We start from the raw sequence: 14263 nt of genomic DNA, 5'->3' as shown, positions 1-14263 counted from the left end.
TTCCCTAAAAGTGACGTCACAGGTGGATAGGGTCGTAAAGAGTGCCTTTGGTACATTGGCCTTTATAAATCGGAGTATCGAGTATAAAAGTTGGAGTGTTATGGTAAGGTTATGCAAGGCATTGGTGAGGCCGAATTTGGAGTATTGTGTACAGTTCTGGTCACCTCGTTGCAGGAAGGATGTAAATTAGGTTGAAAGAGTGCAGAGAAGGTTCACAAGGACGTTGCCGGGACTTGAGAAGCTGAGTTACAGAGAGAGATTGAATAGGTTGGGACTTTATTCCCTGGAGCGTAGAAGATTGAGGGGAGATTTGATAGAGGTGTTTAAGATTTTGATGGGTATAGATAGAGTGAATGCAAGCAGGCTTTTTCCGCTGAGGCTAGGGGAGAAAAAAACCCAGAGGGCATGGGTTAAGGGTGAAAGGAGAAAAGTTTAAAGGGAATATTAGGGGGGGCTTCTTCACGCAGAGAGTGGTGGGAATGTGGAATGAGCTGCCGGATAAAGTGGTAAATGCGGGGTCACTTTTAACATTTAAGAAAATCTTGGACGGGTTCATGGATGAGAGGGGTGTGGAGGGATATGGTCCAAGTGCAGGTCAGTGGGACTAGGCAAAAAATGGTTTGGCACAGAAAAGAAGGGCCAAAAGGCCTGTTTCTGAGCTGTAATTTTCTATGGTTCTATATCATTAGACCAAGGAAAAGGACAAAGAAGTGTTCATGACTTATCGGAAGCAACTAAAACACCAAGAAGTCAGTTCTCATGATCAAGAAAATGGAACTGAAAACTTTCAAGGAAGATATACAGTTTTTGGGAGTACTGAGAAAAGTGGACATCAATAAGATGTTGGTTCTTATGTTGGGAACATTACACTTGCTTTTAGCTAATCATCATGGATTCCTCATCAAGGCAAACTCTTACACCAGTGCTTCCAAAACATTTCCCAGTGTAATTCCATTTTAATGCATCAGACTTCACGAAATCCGCAGAGTGAAGATGTGGGGTGGGGGTAAGGGGGTTAGGTACAAGAACTGTTGAGCAGAGTTGGTAGCAGTGATTAGGCAGCAGAGAGTAGGCAGCAGAGAGTCGGCAGCAGAGAGTCATCCATCAGGCCGCACCCACCAACATGAAAGAAACTTGAGGATTTAAAGGGGCCTCATAGTCATCAGACATCAGTCTGAGCTCCACAGCAGCCATTGCTGTGGAGACCTCAAAATCATGTTTTACTCGAGCAGTCAATCCACCCCTCATAAAGGAAAATTAGAGATAATATTAGATTCAAGGAAGAAGCACACAAATTGGCAAGAAAAAGCAATAGGCCTGAGAATTGGCAGCAGTTTAAAATTCAGCAAAGGAGGACCAACGGATTGATTAAGAAGAGAAAAATATAGTATGAACGTAAGCTAGCGGGGAACATAAAAACTGACTGTAAAAATGTCTATAGGTACTTAAAGAGAAAAAGATTAACAAAAAAGAATGTCTGAAATGGGAAAATTCATAACGGGGAACAAAGAAATGACTGACAAACTAAATTCTTACTTTGCTTCTGTCTTCACAAAAGAAGATATGAATAATGTCCCAGAAGTTCTGAGAGAAACAGGATTTAGTGAGGAAATCAGTCATAGTAGTGAAATGGATGGGGGAAATTGATGGGATTGAAGGTGGATAAATCTCTAGGGAACTATAGACCAGTGAGCCTAACATTGGTACTGGGGAAGTTGCTAGTGTCCATTATCAAGGATTTTACAACTAGACATTTGGAAGGCAGTGGTATAATCAGACAGTCAGTATGGACTAAGAGGAGAAAGCATGCTTTACGAATCTATTGGAATTCTTTGAGGATGTAACTAGTAACCTAGGAGAACCAGCGGATGTGGTTTATTTTACTTTCAGAAGGCTTTCAACAAGGTCTCACATAACAGACTACTATGTAAGTTAAAGTGCATGGGATCGCAGATAATGTCTTGAGATAGATAGAAAGCAAGCTGGTTAGCAGATAGGAAGCAAAGAGTTGGCATAAATGGGTCTTTTTCTGATTGGCAGACAGTGACTAGAGAGGTACTGCAGGGATCTGTGCTAGGATCCCAACGGTTCACATTATATATTAATGATTTTGACGAGGGAACTAAATGTATTATCTCCAAATGTGCAGATGATACAAAGTTGGGTGGGATGGTGAGCTATGAGGAGGATGCAGAGATGCTTTAGCGTGATTTGGATAGGCTGAGTGTGTGGCCATATGCATGGTAGATGAGGTATAATGTAGATAAATGGGAGATTATCCACTTTGGTAGTAATAATAGGACGGATTATTATTTGAATGGGTGTAAATTGAGAGAGGTGGATATTGAGCAAGACTTTGGAGTCCTCGTGTATCAGTCATTGAAAGTAAGCGCGCAGGTACAACAGGAAGTAAAGATGGAAAATGGTATGTTGCCCTCATAGGATTTGGTATTATAGGAAGAGAGATGTTTGACTGTACTTGTATAAGGCATTAGCGAGGCCACACCTGGAGTATTGTGTGCAGTTTTGGTGTCCTTGCTATAGAGGAAGTACAGCGAAGATTTACCAGGCTGATTCCTGGGATGACAGGACTGTCACATGAGGGGAGACCAAGTCGGTTAGCATTGTATTCATTGAAGTTTAGAAGACTGAGAGGTGATCTCATAGAAACTTATAAAATTCTAACACGGTTAGCCAGGGTAGATTCAGAAAGAATGTTCCTAATGGTGGGAGAGTCCAGTACTAGGAGCCATAGTTTGAGGATAAGGGGTAAACCTTTTAAGAACTGAGGCAAGGAGAAATTTCTTCACCTAGAGTGGTGAATTTGTGGAATTCACTACCACAGAAATGTAGTTGAGGCCAAAACATGTGATTTCAAGAAGAAATCAGATATAGCCCTTGGGGCTAAAGGGATCAAGAGATATTTGGGGGGGGTGGGGGGGATGGACCAAGATATTGAATTTGATGATCAGCTATGATCATAATGAATGATGGAGTAGACTCAAAGGGCCGAATGGCCTACTCCTGCTTCTAGTTTCTATATATTTCTAAGTTTCATTGACATAATTCCAAGTCGTACAACATGGATATGGTGCCACGACATTGATTCAAGTCACGAAACTACAATGAACATTTGGACAGTTTGTTGGCCAAACACTCAGAGTTCTTGTGAGATGAACGAAAGTGGGTTAATCAAGAGGGGCACTTGATAGGGAAGGTCGAATAGGGCACAAATGGAGCAAAGGAAATGGGACCACGGAGAGAAGTGAGTTGAGACTTATGAGATTAGATCTATAATGTGCCCCCTGAGCAGAGAGGTACGCAAGAACTAGTGAGAGGTGTAAGTGGAACAGAACCTTTTGAGGAGAAATAGAACAGGACCTGTGGGAGGACAGCAATACTATGCCACAATGTACAATGCTTAAAATTAAATAGGCCATTTGCAACATTGTCAAAGTTGAGAGGCTTTTAAAATTTAAGTTGCCCATGGAGAAGATATCAGTCCTCAAAGAAGATTGGAGCCTGCCCAAAACAAAGAAAAGTTAGTTGAGCATTGATGGTAAATTATATTTAATCTCAATAAATGTTGTGTCATTCATTTAATAGAGTCAGCACAAAATACACCTCATGGAACAACATTGAAAGAAGTTGAGAGAGAAATTGATCCAGGAGCTATTTCACACAAATCGCTCAAGGTCCAAAACCAAGTGGTGAATCTGCAGTCTTAGCAAACAGGGTACTGTACTAGATTACATATTTTATTATACAAGTCATTGATGAAGCCATGACTTGAGTGCAGTATTCAGGTTTGGTCCTGTCATATCACGGACGATATAGTGATGTTAGCGATTGTTCAGAGGAAAGCAACTTTAATCCCTTTCAAAGAACTTTAGTTAATCAGATGGCTTAAGGAACTGGCTCAATGTAGTCTACATCGGGGTGGCACAGTGGTTAGCACTGCTGCCTCACAGTGCCAGGGAGCCGTGTTCAATTCCCGGCTTAGGTCATTTGTCTGTGCACATTCTGCCCATTTCCTCCGGTTTCCTCCCACAGTCCGAAAGACGTGCTGGTTAGGTGCACTGGCCATGCTAAATTCTCCCTCAGTGTACCCGAACAGGCGCCGGAGTGTGGGGACTAGGGGATTTTCACAGTAACTTCATTGCAGTGTTAATGTAAGCCTACTTGTGACACTAATAAATAAACTTTAACTACATATATTTATAGCCAACCTGAGAAAAGTGCATTAAATAATGAAACGGCTGGATTTCATGCCTACTGATAATTACTTCAGTTTGTCACTTTGGGAGAGCTGACATGCACTTAAGTATGATGTGGAGATGCCGGCGTTGGACTGGGGTAAACACAGTAAGAAGTTTAACAACACCGGGTTAAAGTCCAACAGGTTTATTTGGTAGCAAAAGCCACACAAAAGCTTGTGTGGCTTTTGCTACCAAATAAACCTGTTGGACTTTAACCTGGTGTTGTTCAACTTCTTAATGCACTTAAGTACGCAGAAGCAGGAAAAGGGTAGATGTTCAACAGTTCTTAATTTCCTGAAGATTAATTGTGTCTGAAGTCACATATAGACTAGGCAAAGATGGTGGATTTTCTTTTCTCAGAGGGTGGTGAATCTCTGGAATTCTCTGCCCATTGAAGCAGTGGAGGCTACCTCGGTAAATATGTTTAAATCACAGGTAGATGGATTTCTGATCGGTGGGGGAATTAGGGGTTATGGGGAGCGGGCGGGTAAGTGGAACTAAACCACTATCAGATCAGCCATGATCTTATTGAATGGCGGGGCAGGCTCGAGGGGCTAGATGGCCTCCTCCTGCTCCTATTTCTTTTGTTCTTATGAACCACCAACTGGGTTTTTACAAGATTCTTGCACTTACATAGTCACCATTTCTGACATGAGCTTTTTTTCATCCCACATTAATCAACAGAATTTCAATTTTGCAACTGCTATGGTGGGCTTTGAACTCATCTGTGGATCATTCATCCAGGTCTCTGGCTTACTCATCAAATGATACAACCACAAAGTGATCATACCACCGCACAGCTGACTCCACACTGGAAAGCAGTGCTCCATTACTCAAAATGTAATTTTTCTCATTCATTAGAGATGGATGCAATAGGCTTATACGTAATTAAGCCTATGATTAAACTGCCACAGAATAAAAGACAACACTGAGACAAAGATGCAGAAAGAGGTTTCATCAATAAAGACAAAATGGTTGAAGAGCAATTTGAAAAATTTTGATTGATTTGGCCTTTGTAATGGGATGTGGCGTCATGGGAATAGCACTGCAAGAAGCAAAAATGGCCACTTCAACCACTCCAAACATATCGGAATCAATCTAAATACCCGGACACGGTGATATCAATATTTCACAAGCATACTACGCATTATGCTTGGAAACTCTAGTCTTAATCGATCTACTTACTACCTTATTCATATGAACTTTAGTTTGTGGCATTGCTGAATAATTTTATCAGCCACAAAAGCAATTTCTAAGAGAAATGTAAAAGAAAAGATTGATTTTGACCTTTTATTTCATTACAACTTAATGGTCTTTATGTCAAAACTTCAATTATTCAATTAAAAGTCTTGCACAAATAGTCTATTATGCCTTGAAGTATAATCTCAATGGCATCACACCATAAAGCCAATATCTGACAAAATCGAAAGAAATTAAAATGGAACTAAAATGCTCCATTGAAGAATGAGTCACAAGAATCAAGATAATTAAATCCCCTCAAAATGTTCAAAACTACACCAGGGAGGTACAGACGAGACTTAAAAGTATGTTGCCAGGAACGTAGAATTTTAGCTGCAAGATAAGTTTGATGGATTCTGGTATTTTTCTTTGGAATAGAAGAGGCCAAGGGGAGATTTAATTCAGGTAAATAAAATTATGAGGCACCGAGACAGAGCGGATAGGAAGAAACTATTTTCCTCAGAGGGTAATAATCAGAGGTATAGAGTTAAAGTACTGGGTAGAAGAGTTAGGGGGGGATACAAAGGAACCTTGTTCATCCAGAAGGCAGTGGTGGTCTGGAACTTACTGATTGAAAGACTGAGAGAAGCAGAAACGCAACATAATTAAGAATTACTTGGATATGCACTTGACGTGCAGTATCTTACAGAGCTGTGGACCAAGAACTGGAAAGTGGGATTAGATGGGATAGCTCTTTTTTGGTCAGCACGGACACAATGAGCCTCCTTGTGTGCTGTAAATTTGAATGTGTCGAACGTTCAAGCATACCAATTGGGAGCAGGAAGTAGGCCACTCCGCCCCTCAAGCCTGCTCTGCCACTCAACAAGATCATGACTGATCTGCTTATAACTTCAACCCCACATTCCTGCCTACGAATAACCATTCACCACCTTGTTAATCAAGAATTACCAAGCTCTGCCTTAAAAATATTCAAAGACGCTGCTTCCATTGCCTTTTGAGGATGTGAATTCCAACAACTCAACACCCAAACAAAGATTCTCCTCATCTCTGTCTTAAATGAGTGACCCCTCATTCTCAATTTGACAAAAGGAGACATCCTTTCCATATCCACCCTGTAAACAGCCCTCAGGACTTGAACAGTTTTGATTATGTCACCTCTTACTCTTCTAAACACTAGTAAATACAACCTCCCATTCCTGAAATCAGTCTAGTAAACGTTCTCTGAACTGCAAACACATTTACATCTTTCCTTAAAAAAGGAGACCAATACTGGACACAATACTTCAGATGTGGTCTCACCACATAAATCTTTCCCATAATTGTCTGGTTGAAGCGTTGCAGACCAATCGCTACCCTGTTCAGAGCACAGGGAACCCTGTTGAAAGTCACTAACATTTTTTGGTACAATAACTATGACATTCTCGCTTTCCTTGAAATCAGTAGTGTTTGATGCCATTGACATCAATCAGCTGACGTGATCTACTTTAAACATTTGGAGTTGCCATTCTTAATTTTTTTTAAATTGCATTTATGCCTGTCCTTAGCAACATTTTCCGCTTAGAGTTGCTGCTTCTCTTCCTGTCTTCAAAAGGCTCCTGACAACCTTTCTGGCACCATCAGTCTCATATCTCCTAACCTTTTGCCGAGTGTTGGACTCTATTTCTCTTCTGCAATACATTAGCACATTGGCCTGGGCTTTGTGATTGTAATCATGAAGGAACTTAGTGTTCGCTGTCATTACTCAATGAACTTGAAGCTTCTGCCATCCACATACACACAAGTAAATAGGGGAGTCTAGAGGTTGCTGTTAATGATTCTCCGCTCTCCCCTGTGCTGTTGAAGTCTTCTGAAAGAAATCAATTAGAAATCACTGAATTGACATGAACTTGCACATTCTACATTATTCCTGCTGTAAAAGCCCTCGAAAAGGTTGAGCCTTGTTCAAGATGTAATAGAATTTTTAAGAACGTAATATGTCAGTTATAGCTGGACAACTTTTCTAGCCTTGAAAAACTGAATTTGTCTATGTGGAATTTGCATTCATGGATTTAAAAAAGATCATAATCTTCAAAATATTAAAACGTCAATGCTTGTTATTTCAGTTTTCAGCTTAATCCCATGTACACATCTCAATTTTTATTTCGCTTTCCATGAAATTTTAAAAATTGAAAGATAAAACTTGCTTACTATTTTATGGTCATCTGCCCACAAGTTCTTGAAAGTTACTGTCTGCTTAGTCTGCTTGATAGCACCACTGTTGATGGATGCCAGGGATCCCTCACAGCTGGTTCATGAGTTCAATTAATGTCTGAAAAGATTAAATCTATGCCACAGAATTTGCAAGATCTTTCCAGGTCTCTTCAAAGAAATTCAAGTGCTCTTGCTTCGCTGCTTACTGCAAAATCTGGATCAATGTCGACATGGCTCAGTGTTAGTATAAATTACCCAAGTCAGAAGATTGCACGTGAAGTCCAGCTCCAGAGATCTGACTTGAGATTGACATTCTAATACAGTATGGAGGGAGTCCTGCACTCTCAAAGGTGCTGCCTTCTGGACAAGGTATTAAAAGCAAAACATCATCTACCTTCTCAGAGGGATGTAAAACAAATGCCATGCCATGATTTGGAGCAGGAGCAATTCTCTTTGGTGTCCTGACCAATATTTGTACCTGAAAGAACATATCTAAAAACAGATCATCTTGTCACTATCGCATTACTGTGAGTGGGGTCAATGCGCAAATTGGCAAAGACATTTTCAATATTACTGAGCACCGGGAAGCTGGATCAAGATCACAGATGAAAAAGGTTAAAAGGCTCCGGCAACAGGATCAAATAAGAATGAACCAAATGGAAAAAAAAGAAAATTCTTCATTCACCTTTTACTCTTCTCACTTGCATCTTCCCAACATTGGATGTCCAGAATTTCAATTGATTCGGTGCTCGCCTTTTTCGCACCTTATCTTGTGAAAGTACTTCCAATTGCTTTTAAGGTGCAGTGATTTTAGTATCGGCAATTAACAGCCATTCCATGTGTTCAGCAAATAATATGGAAACATAAAACACAAGTAGGGCATGAAAATTGCTAGACAAGGCCTATGGAGCTCACTTTCACCCATCTTGGCAGCCACGTGGCAAAATAATGGAATTGTTGACTAATTGATCAGTTAGCTTACAACAGACTCAGACATGAGGTGAGGAAAAGCCCCAGTGTGGAAAGTTTTGTGAATCCAAGTACAGTACACTTCGCATATCTAATGTGTTAAATTTATTCTGTACTGTGATCCAAAATATTCAAAACAATTTGCTCCGACGAAGGGTCATCCAGATCGAAATGAAGGCTCTATTCTCTCTCCACAAATGCTGTCACACCTGCTGAGATTTTCCATCAATTTCTATTTTTGTTTCAGATTCCAGCATCCGTAGTATTTAGCCTTTATATTCTAAACAAGGTTATTTGGCAGGGGGTGAAACTGGTTGAAGCTGGAGTCTGGGGGCAGACTTTGACCTTTTTTTAAAAAGAAAATAGTGCATTTCATGATCACAGGACATTCCAATCTCTTTCTTGGCTAAGTAAGTACTCTGAAGCGTGTAGTCACATTGTAATGCATTTAAATCAAAACCTCTTCCCACACAGCAATGCCTCACAAACAGTATTGATACGAGTAGCCAGATAATCCATTTTTACTTGATAATTGGGAGATGGGCAGCAGACCTTGATTCAACATCTCACCTCAAGACAGTAACTCCTATCCTCGAGAGTCAGGTTAGATATCGGGCTCAAGTTTCTGGAATGGGACTTGATCCCATGATTTTCTGATTGAAGCAAATGGTCCATCATTGAATTACATTAAATTAGGCAAAATATTGTTGAATGGCAAAGTAAATAATCAAGAGTTGCGTTAGTTTCAATCTACTTCATACAGATGCGATGAAAGTTATTGCTCTCATTAACAGCTGCATGGGTATTAGATAAATTGAATTTGGATAATCTAAATGATTTTTTAATTGATACATGTCCATACTGAAAAACTCCCACAAATAAATACTAATTGGCAGTCCTTTCATTAGGAAAATTGTGTCAATTGTTTTCTTTTCTATGTTAGGTTTCCCTGCACTTCAGATGCTGTAGGAAGTGCTACCTCCCCTCCCTCAAAGCCATTTAATGGCTTTGCTGCCGCCATTAAAAAATCTCTATGAATAACTTGATCACTTGCAACTATTAAACATCCAAGTTCATTTTTCCTTTCACGTCACGTAGGAGCAACTCTGTTCATTTTGAAGACGAGTTAGCATGTTAAAATCGTCGAGTTTTCAAAAAGATTGTAGTGGCTTTGGTCAAATGGATACCGTCAAAAACATCAGGATGCTGCCAGCCAGTTCAGTAGTAGTTGGCACAGGGCCAAATGAGAATAAAAACTTCATTCAAAATTCAAATCCATATTTATCCCAAACTGCTGCCAATCTTTCAGATTTTGTAATATGATCCAACTATTTGACACAAAAGTACTTGTAATGATGAAAGGTCACAGACCTGAAACATTAACTCTATTTCTCTCTTCTCACATGCTGCCAAACCTGCTGGGTATTTCCAAAATTTCCTGTTTTATTACAGTATGTGTAGGTATTCATCCTCTTGTAGTATTCCTAATTCCATATTCCTACCATGTTCTTTATTCCTTTTACTACCTGTCAAACTAATCCTTACATAATGACATAACCTCTATGTATAAAGTTATACACATATTGGCTTTTCAGTGTCAGGACAAGTGATGGAACCTTATCTCAAAGATGTCATAGAAAAACATCTATAAAGCAGAAAATCAAATAATGTATAGTCAAGATGGATTTTAAAATATATAATGGGGTTGGTGTAAGGAGACTTGATTTCTTGATGCATATTAATACCTAGAATCAAATAAACAAAACTCTCCAATCTGTAAACGGAAGAAAACGATTCATGACTCTCAAGAGTCATAAGCAGGCAGATCAAACAGCCAAGGACCTGGATAGTTTGGGAAGCTGAGATCAATGAACAAATACCAAGTTCGGAGATTAGTGTAAAGTATAATAATGCCTCACAATAGAAAATGGCTACAAGAAACAATGCAGGAGGAATCTTGGAAATATTGATGGCAGCACAACATGCACAGTGAAGAAAGCAAGTAGAATTTTGGGCAGTCTAGATATCGTAACAGATCATAAACCTTAAAATAACTCAGGTTATGTGGATTACTCATCCTGCCCCATCTGCTGTACTCTGGTTACTGTCTTATGAAAATGACGTCCAGAATCAGAAAAGGTGGAACAATTAAACAAAAATCACCACTGAGTTACAAACTCATTTAAACCCATAGAAGGAAGATGAAGGTTTTTTGCTTGGAATAAAAAGGCTTGCAGTTTGTAAAAACGGTGATCAATAACTGTGTACAGTTGAATTAAATAACAGCAAAACTATTGATGGGATAGTCTTTTTTGCTGTTCAACTCAAACTGAACAAAGAAAAAGCATGTATAGGCATTGAAGCAAACTTAATTTCAGGATGTCATAAAAGGCTCAAGGCTACTATTTGAATACAGACAAATAATTTGCTGGCCAATGCATGCCACACTCTACAACGGTGAAACACCCCAAAAAAAAGAAACAAACACTCCTGTCATCTGCTCACCGAAACAGGAAAACAAGAACTTGCAAACATATATATATTAAAATTGTTACGATTGCATGTACAAAATCATTCCTGCAAGTCAACATTTTCCGATTATATATTCCATTCTCACATTTCAAATAAAAACGGTTGTTGTGAATTTTTCACTCTAATTAAATGGCCAATGGTGGCATTGGACAACTTTAGTTTTGCAAGCTATAGCTCCGCTCCTTAGTCTGTGAAAAGCTTTGACAGTACTTCCAAAATGTTACCGTTTAACTAGAAATGTCAAATTATATGAAAGAGAATATGACATAAGATTTTACAAACAGAGACAGAATTATGTCTGTTTGTACCAATTACCTCCTGCCTCCTTTTTAAAATTATGCTGTCAGGAATCCCTGAATACATACTTGTTTTTTGATTAATTCTTGGGAAGTGAGAGTAACCGGCAAGGCCAACATTTGTTGCCCATCACAAATTGGCCCTCGAAACAGCCACCTTCAACTAAAACAGTCCATAATGGGATACACATACTCAGTGCTATTGGGGACAGAGTCCCAGGATTGTGGCACAAAGGTGAAGGCTTGGTAAAAATGAGTGGTTTGCTGGCCATTTCAGAGGGCATAAAATTCAACCACATCGATGGTGGTCTGGAGTAACATGAAGGCCAGAATGACCAAAAATGGCAGATTTCAATCTCTTAAGGACATTAGTAAACAGATGGATGCGTGTGACAATAGTTTCATGGTCACTATCATGGAGACCAACTTTCAGTTCCAGACTTTTTTCCTTATAAATTAAATTTACTAATTAATTGAATTTAATTCGACCAGCAACCAAGATGGCTTTTAACCTGTGACATTCCCACCGTCTCCACTTGGAAGATTGACGAGTCGATTTATTTTGGAACAACCATGTCCAGTGGAAAAAGTACACATTGGCCAGGATTTTTCAGATGGTAGGGTTTCTTGCCTCACCACCTGAAAAAAACATTCCTGCCAATCATGGCACTGCTCGCAGGCGTTTTACTCGCTGTGAAGTGTTAATGGGCTGGAGATGTAACTTCCAACTGTCATTTGGGAGGAAATCCTGCCTCAAAGAGATGGCAGGACTCTTTGAGTTTGCTCTGAGTTTTCAATACAAGTGATGCAGCTAGTCAATTTGATTGGTTGGCAGCACTCTAATCCCAGCACTGCCAATGGGACAATGGGAGCATAGCCACTACAAGGACTATAAGCAGGTCCTCTAGTCTAAGCGCCGGAGCCCACAAGACAAAATAGGTACGGGTCATGTGGCAGGCAAGAGATAGGAGGCCCAAGGGTGCTGGAGAGGTGGTGGTTGGGGCTGGAAAAGAGATGGCGACATCTGATCTGGAAAGGGGGCCAGTGATGGAAATGTCTCTTTCCCACCCAGAGCCTGAACAGCACGACCTGTTGAGCATCTCCTCCAACTCCTCCAGTTGGCCAGAAAATTGTGACAGAGTGGGAAGTAGTCCTCAAATGTTGAATAATTGACCACTTAAGGGCTTCAATTGGGACCTCTATGGGCATCTCAGCCACATAAAATTGTATTCAAGTCAGGTGCAAGCGGGAAGGTCACCTGGGAAACTTCAAAGGCGTTCCCTTCTTTCACCACCCCCCTTGCCCACTGGCAGGCCATAAAATTCTGCCCATTATGTCTCTGTATCTGAAAACAACATTTTAGTTTCCTTCGGTAGATTTATAAGTCACAGTCCAATGCATTCACCTCTTCATGCTCAGCTTTTAATCAATTTCATTGCAATAAAAAATCCTGTGAAATGGGTGTAGATACTACATACCTGGCTCCAAAGATGTCTTTTTTAGCCAGATCAATGCCTGAAATAACCTTGACTCTGAGAACACGGGATTCTTCCTGAAAGAGGATAAAGCAAGATTTTCTTTTAAAATAAATGCCTTGTTAGTTTAACGAACAGCAAAGTTCCAAGTCAGATAGTGGATGATAGCCCCCTGATGATTCAGCATTTGATACCCAGCTTTAGCTAAACTATCAAGCCTAATAAGGTGCCAGGTTCAACACCCTGCCTCCCCCAGTTTACGTTTTAACTTATGACAGCTGTAATGGCCTGAAGAGGGGCCAATCAGTCCAAGTTCCCAATCCTGTCGATTGTCAATGACCCCTGTTTGAAGTTTGGTCTGAGTTTTCAACACAAGTGATGCAGCTACTATGCAGGTGTAACAAATGGAAGAAGTTCCATCAAAGGCATCAGCATTTAGGAAAATATCCAATTCCCAGACTTTATATTTGTATTCCATCCCTACACAAGAACATTTGCAATTCTAGTTAAAAGCTGTATTTATAGCATGTCAAGAGAATTGCAGAATTAATATCCCAAACTTTTTTCAAGCACAAATCAAGAATTGCTAAAGTTAGGGCCTGCAGTTTTCACCAGAAATCTCTGCACACTAATTGGTGAAGCTTATATTACATTATATCTATACACCTCTGAACTGAGGTGAACAATATAATCAGCAAATTTGGAAAAGTAATGTCACCTAATTGATATTAGTTAAGATCATACCTTCCAAAGATCACAAAAACTTCAGCACAACTTCAGGATTTTAGTAAGGCGTTTGATAAGGTTCACCATGGTAGGCTTCTGCAGAAAATGCAGATGTATGGGATTGGGGGTGATCTAGGAAATTGGATCAGGAATTGGCTAGCGGATAGGAAACAGAGGGTGGTGGTTGATAGTAAATATTCATCATGGAGTGCGGTTACAAGTGGTGTACCTCAGGGATCTGTTTTGGGGCCACTGCTGTTTGTAATATTTATTAATGATCTGGATGAGGGTATAGTTGGGTGGATTAGCAAATTTGCTGATGACACCAAAGTCGGTGGTGTGGTAGACAGTGAGGAAGGGTGTCGTAGTTTGCAGGAAGACTTAGACAGGTTGCAAAGTTGGGCCGAGAGGTGGCGGATGGAGTTTAATGCGGAGAAGTGTGAGGTAATTCACTTTGGTAGGAATAACAGATGTGTTGAGTATAGGGCTAACGGGAGGACTTTGAATAGTGTGGAGGAGCAGAGGGATCTAGGTATATGTGTGCATAGATCCCTGAAAGTTGGGAATCAAGTAGATAAGGTTGTTAAGAAGGCATATGGTGTCTTGGCGTTTATTG

The 14263-nt window shown here is 40.0% G+C and overlaps 1 protein-coding gene across 3 annotated transcripts in view; it reads right to left on the bottom strand.

The window, feature by feature from the left end:
• nedd4l (NEDD4 like E3 ubiquitin protein ligase) overlaps positions 1-14263 on the bottom strand; it is a 446698-nt gene that overhangs the window by 307101 nt on the left and 125334 nt on the right. For all 3 annotated transcript variants that reach the window (XM_078220225.1, XM_078220244.1, XM_078220283.1), the window contains exon 2: positions 12925-12998. In XM_078220225.1, the coding sequence (XP_078076351.1) occupies positions 12925-12998 (74 nt within the window). The remainder of the gene's footprint in view (positions 1-12924; positions 12999-14263) is intronic.

The sequence above is a fragment of the Mustelus asterias genome, chromosome 1, assembly GCF_964213995.1.
Source record: "Mustelus asterias chromosome 1, sMusAst1.hap1.1, whole genome shotgun sequence".
NCBI lineage: Eukaryota > Metazoa > Chordata > Chondrichthyes > Carcharhiniformes > Triakidae > Mustelus > Mustelus asterias.
This window is presented reverse-complemented; position numbering and strand designations above follow the sequence as displayed.